Raw genomic sequence first — 18,358 nt, forward strand, 5'->3', positions numbered from 1 at the left:
GATAACTCCATCACTAAGGTCTTGCGTGTTTTTATCGTTTTCTGTAGAAAAACATACGTATTTTACCCAGACAGACTGGCTCTGTTGAGCAGTTTGATATATATCAGGATTCTACAATTGCTATCACTGGCGATAGTCACTGGCGACTGACTCATCAGTCGCTGTTATACAAGCCGCTCGGTTCACTAAGTTGTGTTTACAGCTGACGTCAGAGGTCGCGGCGAGGGAAGAGGGGAAGTGGGTGAGCTCTTCAGATTTGACCGATGTCAACCCGCGCGTACAGTCGTACCACGACACCCCTCTCCAAAACTGCTACCTCTCCTGTCACTATGTGACGGTTTTCCTTATCAAGCTACCAACCGATTTACCGTACAGACATTGGAGACAGTGTTTTTAAGACAGTAATGCGGAAGCTGGCGAATAACGGCAGTTCTAGAGGCCCGAATCTGCCATGAATCTGTCGTTGTCCGGCTGTGGGTTCTTAGGCATTTATCATATCGGAGTGGCCAGTTGTTTTAAAGAATACGCACCTCATCTGGTGACTGGCAAGATCGGGGGAGCCAGTGCGGGAGCCATCTGTGCCTGTTGTTTTATATCTGGATGCTGTCTGGGTGAGATTGTTAGATCATTAATAATCATTTCAAGTTTAGCTGACATTAAATATTAATATTATTACAGTGCGGCGAAGTATCAAAAAGGCCTATAACGTTATTTTGTACATGGCAGCACCAATTAATTAAGCTAGAATATGTCTGAATTCCAAGTACATTAATTCTCTATCTGTCTTTATGTGTAGTATAGTGTCCAGTATTAATGTGGTATCTTTTCTATTGCTGTCAGTCATGTCAGCCTGTCAGCAGTTGATAGGTGTGCCCAGACTGTTCACTGACTTGTCATGTCTTGAATTTCTCCCTGGGACAGATGATGTCTTAATAATGACAATAAGTCAGACCTCCTATAGCTGGGTTCACAAAGACAAGCTATGCAATGTCTGTAGTCTTCTACTCTGTGGGGGTTCAGTGAGATTGAGAGCATGCAAGTCTGTTGTTTGATTATTACTGTTTGAAGCCATTAACAGTCTATTCAACTCTGCTGTCGATTGTTCACAGCATTTTTAGCTCAGAACCAATGTTAGGTTCTTAAATTTAAATCCTGAAAACAGTGAATGAGTTGAATAAAAAGTATTTTCAAGAGGAGCAAGCTGTTAATGAGAAACAAAAATTGAGTTGGACACATTGGTACATATCACTGAGAGTCACAATGTGTTTGGCTATATGGCCCTATTATGACTTGTCATGCGTTGACCACAGATATTGGTCACGGGTGACTAGTTTTATTCAGGTGGTAAGCCGTGGTCACTGCTCACAGGCACGCCATGGGACGACCGGCTATGTGTGCTGCGGCCTGAACCATCGGTCATTGACTGCAGCCTGGTCACCTGCCCATCACAGTGCAGATACCTGTCCACGGCTTAGCTGTGCAGATGGAGCCGAGCTGTGGCATTGATCTGGTCAATCACCGTGACTATTTTAAGCATGTGTTACTAGGCCGCTAGTAACTCACGTCCCTGCTCATGTACGCTATAATCACTTCAGCAGGGATGACATAACAACCTTCTGTTGTGTTTCTAGAGTACCTGGTTATTAATGGGATTGTCTCATGATGCAATTCATATAACTTACGTAATTGCCTGTGACCTTATGTGTACGTACCAGTATTATTGAAGCTGTTACTGTATCATAAATGTGTTATTTGTAACGCTTTGCACAGCCATTCAAATGAACATCACCATGTTACTAATTGGTTACATAAAGCCCTGTATCATTAATAATGGATTATCACTACAGACTTGCACTAATCTTTCACTAGTCTGTATTTACATGTATATCATTGTTATACAATCAGATGTACTACAATACATACACTTCCGTTCACCATGTGTCATAGGACATGTTGGAAGAGAAATTAGGTATAAATTCCATGTTAATCTTGTGATAAATTTAAAAATATGTATATAAATGGTAGATGTGCATGTGTCAATGATATTTGCAACTTCAAAGGGTCTTACTAATTACCTGCAGGACCAGTGTAAGATTAAATCTGCCTCAGGTTGCCACAAAATGACCACTGATCCAATGCAGATTATCTGTTCATCTGATTAAAGTGAACGTTGAATGGGTCCTGTTTAAATGAGCTTAGTGTCCATTGACTGGCTCACAATACAGACTATCAGATCTCCCTGTCTGTTACAACATGGCACGGAGTTAGCTTGCTGCTGGGCTTGATTTCAGCGTAGGTTTGACACTTCACAAAGGAGAGATCCTAAACTATTAACTATTTTTCTGTACAGACACATTGTGCTCATCTTCATTCAGTTTGTCACAGGCTATAATTGTAGTTACTGAATTCTTTAATGAATGAACTTAATGTAGATGCACTGGATGTGCGGACAGTGCACGTGTACCTCTAGCTCAATGACAGATTGATCACTTTAAATAAATTTGCATTTAATTTGAGATTCTGTTGACTTTTGAAAAGTTCATGTACAGAGTGACCTGATTGTGTTACAGCTTGGACTGATGAAGTCTAATATTATGGTGTTAACCTTTAACCCAGTGTGACCATGATTGTGTTGCTGTAGTAGTGTTAGTGGGGTTCTGGTCAAACTGTAGGCGCATCAGACTGTAAGCCGGTGTTTGTGGTGGACAGATGCATAGAGACTGGTGGTTGTGGTGGACAGATGGATAGAGACTGGTTTTTGTGGTGGTCAGATGGATAGGGACTGGTGTTTGTGGTGGACAGATGGATAGAGACTGGTGGTGAAGACTATACATGTGTAGAGGGGTATTTGTGGTGGACAGATGGAAAGAGACTGGTGGATAGACTATACATGTGTAGAGAGGTATTTGGGGATGGACAGATGGATAGAGACTGTACATGTGTAGAGGGGTATTTGTGGTGATGGTGGTACATGATTGTAGATTACTTTTTCTTTTTGTGGTGGAGACTGTTGACTGGTGTTTGTGGTGGGGAGTGTAGACCGGTCTTGTAGACAGGTGGAGACTACACATGTCCATGTGTAGAGTGGTGTTTGTGGTGATCACTCTAGACTGGTGGTGGTGGTGGCGGAGACGATAGACTGGTGGTGGTGGAAACTGTTGTGGTGGAGACTGTAGACTGGTGGTGGTGGAGACTGTTGTGGTGGAGACTGTAGATTGGTGGTGATGAAGACTGTTGTGGTGATGGAGACTGTTGTGGTGATGGAGACTATAGTCTGGTGGTGGTTGCGGACACTGCAGACTGGTGGTGGTGTAGACAGTAGACTGGAGGTGGTGCTAGAGACAGTAGACTGGAGGTGGTGGAGACAGATTCTTCTACTCTGACAGCCTGTATAACTGTGTGGTCAGCTGACCTCAGAGATCAGGTGTACTCACCCAGTTAACATGGAATTCAGTCAGTAAACCAGGTTGATCACATGGCCTTTATCTCCCTGCTGGCTAAGTACATGTCAGGGTCACTTTAGTCGCTGTCTGACTTTCTTCTGCCCAACTTCTTGACATGTACAGTTACATGACTGTATATAATGATATGATTTGTGGATTACCTTTGAATATGTTCCATCAAGTTGGTGATAGTTTTCTCTACACATACCCTAATCCTTCAGCCTTTTGGCATATACGAAAGAGCAACTTTCGGTTCAGTTTATGCACATTTTTAATTTGCTTTTAGAGACAAAACTACATTGGCTGAATTGGCCAGTTTCAGGGCTTCACAAAAAGTATAATTGTATCACTCAATACAGAATAATGCCTTCTGGATATGATTGAATAAACACCTTGCAAATATGCGAAAAGGTTGAAGAATTACAGCATGTATGTGTTACATCAGCCAACATGTTCCAGGGAATCCTAAGTGATCATGGTGGTGGTCAGAGGATGCTAAATGCAAGCATATACAAGTATGTGGGGCCTTGCAACATAAATGTACAGCTCCTCAGTTTGCCGAATAAAAATCATTTTACTGCTCAAATCTTAAAACTTGTGGCCTTTCCATGATCATAGTTAAGAGCGAAGTTAAATGGTATCTTCAGCTGGCATGTACTTAGTGACCAGAGATTACTTGTGGTACAGTTGGAATCAATTCTGTATATGACCTACTGCATTATGCTTGCAAAGGTGCATTTTAGAGGTAAATGCATATAGCATACAATTCAGTATTACTTCTGGTGCTGAAAAAAACTTAACCTCAAAAACTTTTCTAAGATTCATACATATACAGAACTGTCAGAATCTGACAAAATGAGTAAATCAGTAAAGGAAGAATTACAGTTGATGGCCAATAGACAGCATATGTAAAACAAATGAATATTTCCAGTACTTCAGCAGAACTTTATACTGTACCTGTAAGCCCTCAGAGGGCCAAGTGCAGCTTTCTATTAAATTGGGCACCATTTTTGTAGGCTAATTTAGGCTAAAATATTTTCATTATTTGCAGAATTAAAGTCAAATTTGAGGCATGCAGTCAGAGTCCCATCCCTAACAAAGTTTAGGTGTGCTGCTGGTAGTACGACACACATGGCAAAAGTCTGGGAAAATGAATTTAGACTTGCAAGTCACAATTCTGTTTTTTGTTTGTTTTTTTTTTTTTTGGAAGGGGTGCAATAATCCCACACCTGCTCAAAACCCAAGAGGATAGCCTGTAAAATATTGCGCTGCATAATAACATCCTTTGACTATGGAAGACAACATATGGAGTTTTATAGCAACAATTTTTTTCCTTTACTTTCAGGCCAGTGTACAAGTTTTATTTTGCGGCTGGCCTCCAAGGCGAGGTCCAATTCTCTGGGACCTCTCCACCCCACGTTCTATGTTCTGAAGTTGGTGCGTGAGGGCCTCAGAGAGATCCTTCCTCCTAATGCCCACGAGATCGCCTCCGGGCGCCTCCATGTCTCCCTCACTCGAGTCTCTGACAGGAAAAATGTTGTGGTGTCTCAGTTTGACTCGGTTGAAGAGCTGTTAGATGTAAGTTAATACATACATCTATCCTCCTAGTAGTTATTTAGTTGTCTAAAGTACATGTTAATGTTAAACCAGTGAGTAAATTTGGTACATCAAGGTTATATCCAGAATTATAGGTTTGATGTTTTGGAGAACAAATATATTTAATCAAATTGCAACAGATAAAACATGCCTGAGCTGTATGTGCATGTGTATCTGTTCTTAAAATTTAAATGTACTTGTGTATGGTTTTGTGAATTTGGTATTGCTATTATAAATTTGAAAAAGATGCAACTGTTTCTATAATATTGTTTAAAAAACCTGTTATAATGTTATTGCACAGTTCAGTCAAAATTCAGAAAGTTATTCAATGCAACATGGGGTTTTCAGGTATATGAAATGTAACTCCATCATTCCATTCTCATTTCAGGCATTAATATGTAGTGCTTGGGTTCCATTCTACTGTGGATTAGTTCCACCAACTTTTAAAGGAGTGGTATGTATTCTTTGGTTTCACATATCCATTATTGCAGGGATTCATACACGTCAATTTTAGACAATTTTAGATAAAAACTGAATTGCATTTGAAAACATATGCATAGTGACGAGCAGTCGACTTCAATTGCCAATGGCTGCATCCGTAACAAGCCGAAGTGGTCATGTGCGTGTTGGCTGTAATTAAATTAAAATTAGGATTTAAATATAGTCCTAATAACTACGCTGGTAAGGTTTAGTGGGTATAAAACAAAGTGGGAGTCCACTCGTATTTAGTTTGATTATCCTTCAGTGTGCCAGGAAAGTGAAAGGAAAGTAGATACAACATGTGCTGACTACCAATGAATGCCTGCTTTGATATACGATGTACCATTGGCTGTGTGTCTCAGGTGGACCAATGAGTGAGCTTCTAACAAACTATGAACTGTATCCAACAATGGAATGTCCATTTGATAACTATGCATTGTTAGCATTTTCTGACTGCTAACAATGCAGTTAGATTAAAAAAATACTACCCAAAACCATTGGTGTTGCTTGACTGCGTGAATGACTGGCTCCGATAATGGTGAATTTGTATGGTTTACTTTGAACTGCTCAAAAGGTGAGAGATCACTTTGCCAGTTGATCAAAAGTACTAACTCGCCAGTGAAAGGCCAATGCGAAGACAGGTGACACCTTGTAGGTTCTTTGCTCATAGTAGGTGCAAATGTCATCTTCTTGCATACCACTTGTGATAATCTTTCCCCTGTTGTTTTAATCTCTGATCCAGATTACGAGAATTAACACACCGCAGGGAACAAAGGAGGATTATTGCCACTCTTGACAACACCTGTTTGACGTGCTTAAGTAATTTCGGCCATATCATAACTCAGAAACTTAAACAGTTTTAAGATTTTTTTTCAGTATTTCCTTTAATTATGCTACAATTAATTCCTGCGAACCCATCTTTGAAGTAAATCCGCGAAAATAAATTCCAGCGAAAGATAAATACTTTACAGTATATACCTCTGATCAGAATAAGCCTTGTATATATATATATATATATATATATATATATATATATATATACACTGTATATATGTCTAACCATGACAGTAAGGGAGTTTCGAGTTCAAACTTTTTTACTGCTGAAGGGAAAAGAAATTTTGATTATACATTTGCAGTTACATGGATGTCTGAAAACAGCTTCCCAAAAAAGTTATTTAGAGTAGACTAATGATGGAGAAAATCAAGGAGCTGAATGTTAGTGAACTTAAAAAGTTCAAAGGGGTGTCATTTGCATTTCGGGAACATGGCAAGACGGGCAATTAATAAATTAATGTCAACATTAATAGTTGCCCAACATGTTTGCCAAGTCACATGATATTTTACCTTTAGAGACAAAAGAGTTTGAATTCAAAACTCCCCTGTTCTTATGTTATAGGACTATTTTTACCTTTAATGAAAGAAGAGCTTGAATTCAGAACTCCCTATTCTTGTGTCGTGGGACTATTTTTACCTTTAATGAAAGAAGAATTTGAATTAAAAACTCCCTTATTCTTGTGTCTTTATAACTGGTGGTTGTTGTTGTTTCTTTTCCTCAGCGCTATGTGGATGGAGGACTTAGTGATAACCTCTTGGTTATGGATGAGAACACAGTCACTGTGTCTCCGTTTGCAGGGGAGAGTGACATCTGCCCGACAGACACATCCAGTAACTTCCTGCACATCACATTGGCCAACACTAGCCTGCAGTTCACCACCAGTAACCTCTACCGTCTCTCTCGAGCTTTGTTCCCGCCCCACCCCGAGATCCTCAGTGACATGTGTAAACAAGGCTTTGATGATGCGTTGAAGTTTCTGCAGAGAAACAGTGAGTGCACTATGTATTGTACACATTAGTATTCTCTATATGGGTATATCGCGAAAATATTGGGTCAAGTAAGACGCAGAACTGAGCCAGTTGTGAGTTCGAGTCTCATAAACATACAAATTTGATGTGTTCCCTGGTGAAAATTACGACTTAGCTGTATAAAACTATTCTGATGTTATGTACCAAAATACCAAATTAAGCCAACCTATTGTTCTTCAGTTTTTATGCAGCAGGGGATATATTTCTAAAATTTATACAGTTTTGACTTGGAAGTCAGTATAATGACTGATTTTTCTCCTGTCGTACGTGGGAAGGTCTTCCAATAACCGGCGGATAGTCTTGGGTTTCCCCAGTTTTGCATAGTTTCTTCCTGCCATAATGCTGGCTATTATCATATAAGTGAAATGTTCTTGAGTACGGCATATAATGCTAGCTGCTATCGTGAAGTATTTTGGGGTAAGATGCCAATGAAGTAAATAAATTGAAAGTGTACATAAATAACATAAAATCATAAATGTGATCAGAAAGGCCACCATATCTTTTTTCAGCTTTAAATGCTTTTTTATGGTGCAGCAAAACTTCTAAAAAAAAATGAATGAAAATAGTTTTTGGGACAGTTTTGCCCTGCGTATTGAAATAGCGCTGATTTTGTCGAAACCAGAATGCTTATAATTACCTGTAAAGGGTTAGTGTCCAGATTTAGCTAATGGTCTTAATTATAAATAGTATAACCTTTTTAAACAGTATGTTACTGTGAGTTCTTCTGAGAGTCGTAATAATGACTTCAAATCCACCAAAACAATCAATCTACAGTCCTAGCCTAATTGTAGCTGGCCGCCCAGTATGGCTCAGTGGGCGATGTCAGAGTCGCCCAACCCAAGTTTAGCTGACCTTTATAATCTGGGAATTCGTATCAGAATGATGTTGTTTTCAAGATGGATTCTCGCTACACAGAAGCAAGTATACTGCCCTATTAATCTGAACCCATAGTGGACAGCCTTGAAGTCCGATTTATGGCACTGACATCTCTGGCCATACCTCAGATTCAGAGTTTTCAGATGTTGAATTTGATCTTTGTAAAGGCATTTCAAACTGCACTGGCATTATTATTATATAAGCTATATATAGCTTTACCCTGTCTTACACTGTATGTGTCATGTGTTTACCTAAAGATTTAGTATTTATTTACTATTCTTTCCCTCTGTCCGCTCCACACTAAATACCATTCTGTTCCCGGAGGGCTTCTAACTTCATATCCACATGCGATGACAACTATTGGTTCAGGTTATTGTTGTCATTCCTAACAACCTGTGCATACAGGGGCTTATAGTTGATTACAGTAGAAGTACATGTATGATGTGGACGTAGGCGTTAGTGTACAGAGATTTGCTATCTATCAGTTTTTAGTTCAATCAGTATTTTATAACCACTGTTTGCAGGGGCCGTTGTCTAAATCTTTCGAGTTCAGTTGTATTCCTCTCATAGCTTTCAGGCTGTGAAAGGGAGAGAGCAGATACATCTGTTTTTGGTGGGTGTAAAATCCTCCAGTCTTGTGCTATAAATCCATGCCTTTCTGAGAACCAAATACATGTAGGCAGTGAACTAAACGCCGAAGCTCTAACAGCTTCTAAAGGTTGGACTTGTATGATGTAATTCCGCGGAGACTACCGAGTATTGGTGGAAAAAATGAATAAAACCAGTCTCATTATTTAGTCATTTTAAGTGCAATATTACTCACATTATTGTATCTTTTTCAATATTTTTTGCACTCAGTTTAACAAATTATATAGAGGTAGCTAATTATGAGTAGATGCTAAGTCTGGACTCTAATCCTTTAAGGCTGTGGGCATTAATAGTGTCTTGTCATTGCAATACTATACACCTAGGCCTCCTAAAGATTAAAAGTGTAATTTTACCAACACAGGTATGTGGCTACCATGAGTGACTAAAATAGCCAGTTTGTAATCAGATGGGCAGCTGTTACCAGAAAGATGTAAGCTGCACAGTTTGTACTTTGTACCTTAAGTGTGAAATGTTAAGTACAAAGCTTGCGGGGGGGGGGGGGGAGTGTTAATTGCTACACAGCAGGTGGCTGCATGTAAAAACCCACTCACAGGAGGGATAAGTAAAGACAGTAACATAAAGGAAATGCATGTCCAGGTATGCCTGTTATGAAATTCCCTGTCACATATGTGCTACATGATAAAGTCAGCCTGTAGAAAGAGGGAAAAGGTCACACTTTTCTCAGTTAATGACCATACATGCAGAGAAATCGACATTTAGGAACAAGGAGTTTCACCAAAAGTATGTTTATACTCACAGTGGGAGTAAATTAAATGAAGAGATTGCCTATTAGATAACACACACAAGTATCAGATTATTTTGTTCATCCTGCATGCACTTGAATGTGTACTTGAATTGGCATCTATATCACTGTATTTACACCCACGTACATAGTTGTAGACTGGGGCTTACATATGCGCAGTAAGAATTCATACATATGTTTTCATCCTTCAACTGAGTATAGTTTTAACAGATGAAATTGATCTGGTGAAAGTCAGTACAGTGCACATATGAGATACATGTAACAGGATAGATGTAATTGTAAATTTCTGACAAAACCTGGCTCCTTTCATCTCCTCTTCTTTTGTGACCTATTTTGATCCCCTGACACACAGGTCATTGAACCCAGGCCAGTGAGTCAGTGCCACATGTGTAGACATGTGGGATTCCAACATGTGATGGAGACCTACTGTGTCTCACCTAAAGTTTGGTATTGAAAAATGCACTTTCAAAAGCACATAAAGGGCTTAAAATACCTTTACTTTTCATGCCAACACAGTCTTTCTCATGAGAAATTAATCAAACTTTACAAAAACATTTAAGGTGTCCTCTTAAGATGTGTGGATCCATCATAATCAAACCAGATCTGTCACTTGAAAAATGCTAAACTTTAGATGAATCACAGTACATGTACATAGTACATTCTCTTCCCCTGCAGGGATAACATTTCATACATCCAGTGGTTGACTCAGTCACTAACAGCACTTCTTTATTTGATATTGTTTGTTATCCAATGCAAACAATATTCATTTGTCAGGCTTTGTAGGGGAGTTTCCATATAATGTAGCTAAATGTCTGATTGGGTCGGGTCGATCTATTTATTGCCATTTGTCTGTGTTAGCCTATTGATTGAATTCCAAGGTCCAAAGTCCAGGCTGGGCTCAACATTATGTTGTCTGTATACTTGAGCCTTGGTTACTTTATAGGCCAGTATGCCAGACAGGTGCTAATATAGTTCACATGTAGCTTCAGTTTCTAAGGTCCAATCAAGAAGATGTGCTAAATATAATTACATGAGAATGTAAGCTGACAAAATAAACAGCATGACATCATATGGCAATTCTTTTTCACATGTACATAAATTTATACATGTACATACTGCATGTTATTTTTTTTTTCAGACATGTTTTATTAAATAGATGTTGTTAAATTACTGTGTGTTGACTGATAAAACTATACTTTTTGTGCAGACCTGAAACTGGACAATCCAATCAGTGTTGTTCTGTTTCCCAAAATCATATTAAAAATTGCTTTGAAAGTTAATCTTTCATATGCGTCTCCGGCCGTACGTGGGAAGGTCTGCCAGCAACCTGCGGATGGTCGTGGGTTTCCCCCGGGCTGTGCCCGGTTTCCACCCACCATAATGCTGGCCGCCATGGTATAAGTGAAATATTCTTGAGTACGGCGTAAAACACCAATCAAATAAATAAATAAATCAAATAAATTCATATGCGAAAAGGTTGAGGAATTAGGGCACAGGAACACTAGGCCTGACTTACGCATGTGTATACCTAGCATATTCGAATGTCAAATTGCCAGTGAAATTATTCCATTGAAAATAAAACTGTAGGGGGTTAAAAATCAAATCTCATCAAAACATATGTTAGAGAAACATTATTCTCAAGCAGACACCAACAGGAAGGGGTTTCATTTTCTTTGATGAATGAGATTAGGCTAGGAACTGATGTTCATATTAAGTGTGATAAAGCACATACTACATGTGCTTGTAGCTGTCATTTGAAAAAAAAGTTGCATTAAATTTGAATGAATTTGTAGGTTTCATAGTATTACAAGATATCAGTATGAACACACAATCAGTAGAAAATAATCAATATTGGGTTTGCAAATAATGGTGTGAATATAGTAAAGTGCCTCCACTTTTTAGTGTGACATTAGGGAAAAACTAGGATGGACTGGTGAAATTAAGTTAATGATCTGAAAAAAACAACTGCATTTATTTTGATCATCTGAAGCAAGTTTTTTTATTGGCTGCTTGTGACCCATTCAGTGCAATTAAATATAGCTTTTGTCTTAAATATATAAACAGCCATAATAGCCCTATCATGCTAAAAAACTGCAACTCTTGAACACAAAGGGACATCACCATGTCATTGTAACACTTAAACTCGAAACCCACATGTTAACTTAATATATAAATAATGAAATTTCTGTAAGTGACAATAAATTTATGTCCCTCCGTGGCTAACTTGCTCATTTTGCCTGATTCTGAAAGCTCTGTTGATCTGAGAAAGGTATTTTGAGATTTGGTTGGAAGGTAAAATGATATCCTACCAGAAAAATGGGTTTCAGCACATAAAGTAGTATTTTATGACATTTATTTGCATCTCCTTGCGGCTAAGTTTTTGTTTATTTACCTGTAAAGGTATAATTTTACCTTCTTGTAAACAAAACCTCAAAATATCTGGATATACAAATCAATAGAAAATAGCAAAGTACTTGATTTATGTGAACTGACAGTAGCCATGATTCGACATGTACCACTATCATTCTGTTGTTATGTATTGGCAGACTTGATCAGCTGCACACGGCACCTCAGCATCCGCACTTCCATCACCCCTGTGACTAGCGGCCGTTACGCTGACGATGAGGTGGACGCATGCGGGGATTGTGAGGATATCCACTGCCATGACTGTAATAAGAAGAAGCAGGTGGCTCTCATTGACTCCTTGCCTCCTGCTGTCGTAGCTGGTAAGTTAAATTTCTGTACTATATTATAATCAACTTATGGGGTGCAGGTATCTTTTCCATTGGAATGGTTAGTCCAAGGTGAATTGACCATTGTTGTCTTGCTTTGTAATACTTAGGTACTACATTAATTGGGTGGTGATTAAATATGTTCCTTGGGGATAACCCAACTGACCGTCCAAGTATGTCCATACTCTAAAGTTTTTATTAGGCTTTGATGGAATTTTTTATAATATGGATTTCTCTCACCATGAAATCCCTGTCTTATTTGTAATAGTGAGAGTAATAAAAAAAAAGTTGTTTTTTTTTCTGATAGAATTTGATTTCACCTGATAAAGAGTGTTTTTAAGGATGACCCAACTTGTTCGGTTCTGTCAAATTAAATTTACACAGTTTAGGTCCAAATTCAACATTATATAGTGTACCACTTTGTAAGTAAAGCGGGTACATGTAGCTGAAATATATGGAATGCCACTGATAGTTATGGTAGCTTGGCAGGATCTCAAATTTTTTTGTCAGTGCAAATTTTCAGCATTTTCCTGCTAATTTGTTTAGTGTACCGTGGAGCCCATTCAGTTTGTGAATATCGCAGCAGAGTTTGCTTTGAGTGCTTGTTTTTCTGGAGTCTGTACAACAGCTACATGTATATTTATTATCATTCCATTGGATTTAAGACACATGACATCTAAAGAATGTTGTAGGACTGGGCGGATTTCTCTCTGTTTATCCTATATATTGACTCATTTGTGAAAATGGGTATTGGACACTTAGCTGTACATGTATCAGAGTTGTTTGAAAAGATGTGAATATACCGGTCCGAAGTCCAACTTCAAGTCATTTATTAATATCGTACCATATCATCATCACCATAACCTGAATACCGTGCCTTTGTGGACTATATTTGGGTTCTGAGGTCTCACATAATACTGGTCCAAAGTCCAACCTCAAGTCATTTATTAATATCGTACCATATCATCATCACCATAACCTGAATACCGTGCCTTTGTGGACTATATTTAGGTTTCTGAGATCTCACATAATACCGGTCCAAAGTCCAATCTCTGCTGTCCCAATCTTCTCTCCTGACAGAAAATGTAGCATGTTATCAGACGCTAGAGACTTCTTAAGAAATTCCTGATTTTATTAATACAAGACTGGTTTCATTCAGAAAAAATGTTTGGAACTTAGGCTCAGTTTCAAAATACAGGTTTTGTTTTGCCTGGAAGCCTTAATTGGTCATGATCTGAATTGCCTGAAACAATGACCATGATCTGAATATGATGACTTGAAGCAGTGGTCATAATCTGCATCCATATGATGGCCTGAAGCAATGGTCATGATCTGAATATAATGATGAAGCAATGGTCATGATCTGCATGCATATGATGGCCTGAAGCAATGGTCATGATCTGAATATGATGACTTGAATCAGTGGTCATAATCTGCATGCATATGATGGCCTGAAACAATAGCCACGATCTGAATATGACAGTGAAGCAATGGTCATGATCTGAATATGATGGTGAAGCAATGGTCATGATCTGCATGCATATGATGGCCTGAAGCAATGGCCATGATCTGAATATGATGGTGAAGCAATGGTCATGATCTGCATGCATATGATGGCCTGAAACATTAGCCATGATCTGAATATTATCGTGAAGCAATGGTCATGATCTGCATGCATATGATGGCCTGAAACAATAGCCACGATCTGAATATTGTCATGAAGCAATGGTCATGATCTGCATGCATATGATGGCCTGAAGCAATTGCCATGATATGAATATGATAGCCTGAAGCAATGACCATTGTCTGCATTTGATGGCCTGAAGCTACAGCAATGATCTGTATATGACTGTCTGAAGTTACGGCTGTGATCTGAATATGATGGCCTGAAACAATGGCGGTGATTTGGATCTGATGGCCTGAGGTGCCGCCCAACCTGGATTCAGTTGTCTGGGTCATTGCTTAAGAAACCCATCTATCAGCCAGTGTGTGGAGGCGTTTGTGGTGAACATGTCTCTTACAATACATCCACCATATTTCTCTCTCAGAAGTTGTCACAGACTAACCTATAACTGTGTTGCTTCGGGTTTTTTTTTCACAGCTCTAAAGGCTGCTTGTGAGTCGATGGAGCACGGAATTCTGGGATACTTATGGAGCACACGCCCTGTGCAGATTGCTTCCCTGCTGGCTACTCCCTGGGTCCTGCCACTAGACATCCTCTACAACTTTTCAGTAAGGTCAGTCTTGCCTTTCTGCTTGCACATGTAGGCCATAATGAGCATAAGGGCTTGTGGGTCTCTTTTTTTACAGATTAAATCATCGCTGAATTTATCAGATTAAACATACACTTGGTTCATAATCCAACCTACAAGTTTCTAGCATATTTAGAGTTTGAAATAAGGCCAGAAATGGAGGGCTAGTAACAGCGTGGGATGTTTTTGAAACATGACTGAAAATGATGGTCTGAATTGGGAGGCAAGTAATGTGGCAGTGTTTAACATGTTAGCAGGGGCCAAGATGTTTAATATTTCCAACTCTTCAGAGTGATGACTCAACAAAAATGGATGTCATCTAATAAGATTCAAGGGGGCGAAATGTATTAGATTCCATTTATATCACTGCAAAACAATTATTTTTGTGTCCGAAATTTTGAAATATTTGCATGGTACAAAGTCATCTATTTGATGACTTGGGAGCAGTTTGAGATCCTCATTTTTAAGAGGAGCACAAGTTAATAACCAAATATTTTGCCCCCTGGTAAGTGTTATAAACAATAAATCAAACACATAAGCTCTGTCTGACCACCCCAAAATTCAGTGGCATTGCTCATGATGTGTGTGTCTTTATGATGTTCTCTTCAGATTTCTACAGTGGGTTCCCTACATGCCACAGGATGTGCAGCTGGCCTCCAAACATCTGAAAGAGGCTGTTAAACTCCTGGTGCATCAGATCAACCATCATGGGAAGAAGTACAGTGCAAAGTGAGTGTTTTAGAAAGTCTCCTTACAAGTAGGGCCGTGGAATTACATGTGAACCATGCCATGTTACTGTAATTCTTTAACCTTTTCACATGTTTGCAAGGCATTTGTTGAAGTATATTCTAAAGGCATCATTTTGTGTAGACAGATAAAATTATACTTTTTTTTTTTTTTGGAAAGCCCTGAAATTGACCAATCCAACCAATGTAGTTTTGTCTCCAAAATCAGATTATAATTGGCACTGAAAGGGCTCTTTTATATACCAAAAAGTTTAAGGAATTAGGGTTGTAAAAGGGAAGCAGAATGTGGATGAGTGGTATTATGCACCATTCCAACCTTGAAGCACAAAAGGTGTTGTTCATTGTCACCCTTGAACAGACAATTTGTGGGTTCCCATGCTCTCCATGTTCATGGGGCCTTCATGACATTAAGCTGTCAACAACACTTATGATGTTTGCCTAGTCTAACACCTGTTGAAGACCACTCTTCTTCCACCAGCATGGTGAGCATATCTACGCATCACATGTAGGAAAGTTTGTCGGTGACTTGACAACAGTCAGTGATTTAAGCCAGGCTCTCCGGTTTCATCCACCGATGAAACGGACAGCCGTAGAATAAATGAAATTTTTTTTAGGAGCGACAGTGAAAGAAAGAAAGAAATGAATATTTTCTGAGTCTGTGGCCCTTAATAATGATTCACTTTGATTGATGGCCAATTGCGTCTGGCTTACACCCTTCAGACTCGTGATTAGTTGTTGGGTTAGTTAGCTAACTAAGACTTCAAAATTGTCAATCCAAGTGTTGCCTTATTCAGCTCAGAGGATTAAGCATTGGTTAGCTTATATCTGTTGTTTTTGGCAGGTTACTCAAATAAAGTGGCACTATAGATATGTAAAGTAGCATTTACACTCCTATTATTCTTAAACATCACAGTACATCATGCTGCATCCAGATTTACTTTAAAACAACACTATAAACACTATTAAAACCCCAAGCAAATACACCACCCAAAATGTACATATTCACATTTTTGCTGATGTCCAGTGTAGAGAATATGGAGAATCTGATCAGTGATTTCTTGTCTCCAGGTTTTCCTGTCAGGTGGCTATATCAGAGGTGAACTATAACCAGTGTGAGCCATTGATGGATCTGGACGACCCGGACATCAGCAGCTATCAGCCATACCCCGTCGTACGTAACCTCAACATCGGATTTGCCGTGAACTTTGAGACAGACACCATGAGCTTCCCTCCTTCCACTTCCTCGGCCCTTCGTCAGCTGGAGGGGAAGATCGATCACCTGGATATCGACAAGGTGGACATTAACAGCGAGGGGCCAGGCTGTAGTCTGACACTTCACGCCGAAGGCCAGGACCTGGGCAACAGTCGCGACAATTTCCTCACCTGCCAGCAAATCTTTGACACCTTCGACCACTGCCTTGAGGTTTCCCACCAGATGGAGTCTATTGTGGCCTTCCATTACCACAATGGTAAGAAGAAGGAGGGCAGTGTCAATGTGCGAGAGGTGTTTAATCTGAATGACATGGACATCAATGTTCCTGCACTTAGCGGGCCAGGAGAGAGCGAACCGTCCGATCTCACCTGGGATAACTTTCTGGAGATGGAGAGAGAGCAGGAGCTGGACATCGAAGACTGTTTAGACTCGGGCCCTATCGACTTTGACTCGCCCATTGTGGACGCTGACAAGTAGAGCTGGTCATAATGACATGTACAGATTTTCTATGAAGTATCTACAAGATGCAAGTGGATTTATCAGCCCGTTTTACGTGATTAAACTTGCAGGAAAATGATGCCACTGAGTATACATACACATGCCTGCACATTGCTTAATCTGTAATTTTAGGAGGCAATGCTTCTCAGGGAAATTGGTGTAAATATTTTTATGTTTTTAGAGTTTTACACTGCATTGTTGTTGGCTGGTGGTGTGCTAAAACACTGGAGACAGATGTTTCTTTATTGGTTTTTTTGTTGATTTTGTGAAGTTGGTATTTTAACTTATTTCCAGTTCAGTTTTAACCTTTAAACTCCCAGGCACAGTGCTACCAGTATGTTTATGGTTGTTTAAGGATAGCACCTAAGTACATGCACATGTAAATATGAAGAGCATTATTTACACGTCTTTGACCAGTTTGCATATTTTAAAAGACTTGTACTGATGTTAAAGGTGACATGGTTGATTTGTGTGAATGCTTTGTATACTTTCTTACAAACTGAAGGCACATAACCTTCGAAGAATAATGTAAATTTTTAAAGTATGTACAGTATTCCTTGGACATCATATCCAATCTTAATCTGTTTGAAAGATTTTAGGTCATCTCGCGTATTTATTCATATTTATCCTCCACATGCTATTTATTCTAACAGTGATGCTTTTTGTGTACATAACTTTTTCCTCTCTTCAGCTGCCATGTATATCTGATGTATGATCAAAATTGTACACACGAATTAAGCTATGCACAAATATGTAAATATAGGTCAAGAAATAAATTCAAAAATTGTCAGCAAAACCAAAATAACTCCTGTTACTAAATGAAGGTGAAGTAGCATGTAAAAACAGGCTAGTCAGGCCCGGTCCTCAGCAAAGGGAAGCAAATCTTGTAATCCATGAAGCAGCAGTACTCTCTGCCTACTTCAAATGAACAATGCAACCTACATGTATGGTTCTTCATGATGACTTGTATTATAATTTATTTATGTCTTTGATGGGTGTTGTATGCCGTGCTCAGAATTTTTCACTTCTACTCCAAGGACCAGCATGTTGGTAGGAGGAAACCGAGCAGAGCCCCGGGGAACCCATGACCATGCACAGCTTACTGGCAGACATTACCATGTACAGCCAGAGAGGAAGCCAACAAGGGCTGCACTTGAACTTACAGCGACGGCATCAGTGAGAGGCTTCTGGGTCATTGCACCACACTGGCACGCTAACAACCTCCGGCACCCAGTTTTATTATTTAAA

The 18,358-nt window shown here is 39.3% G+C and overlaps 1 protein-coding gene across 1 annotated transcript; it reads left to right on the top strand.

The window, feature by feature from the left end:
* Positions 1–49: 49 nt before the first annotated feature.
* On the top strand, positions 50–17,983 carry LOC135466494 (patatin-like phospholipase domain-containing protein 2). The gene is made up of 8 exons (XM_064744007.1): positions 50–611; positions 4,789–5,021; positions 5,428–5,493; positions 7,076–7,343; positions 12,216–12,395; positions 14,503–14,638; positions 15,263–15,382; positions 16,468–17,983. The coding sequence occupies exons 1-8, from the start codon at positions 452–454 to the stop codon at positions 17,087–17,089; spliced, it is 1,785 nt and encodes a 594-aa protein (XP_064600077.1). The 5' UTR covers positions 50–451; the 3' UTR covers positions 17,090–17,983.
* The last annotated feature ends 375 nt before the right edge of the window (positions 17,984–18,358 follow it).

Source organism: Liolophura sinensis, chromosome 6, assembly GCF_032854445.1.
Source record: "Liolophura sinensis isolate JHLJ2023 chromosome 6, CUHK_Ljap_v2, whole genome shotgun sequence".
Lineage (NCBI taxonomy): Eukaryota > Metazoa > Mollusca > Polyplacophora > Chitonida > Chitonidae > Liolophura > Liolophura sinensis.

Bases quoted from the DNA above. Each gene is read 5' to 3' on its own strand.
- LOC135466494 (XM_064744007.1), top strand. From the start codon at position 452: ATGAATCTGTCGTTGTCCGGCTGTGGGTTCTTAGGCATTTATCATATC. The intron at 12,396-14,502 runs GTAAGTTAAATT...TTTTTTTCACAG, and splicing joins GCCTCCTGCTGTCGTAGCTG to CTCTAAAGGCTGCTTGTGAG. The intron at 14,639-15,262 runs GTCAGTCTTGCC...TGTTCTCTTCAG, and splicing joins CTCTACAACTTTTCAGTAAG to ATTTCTACAGTGGGTTCCCT.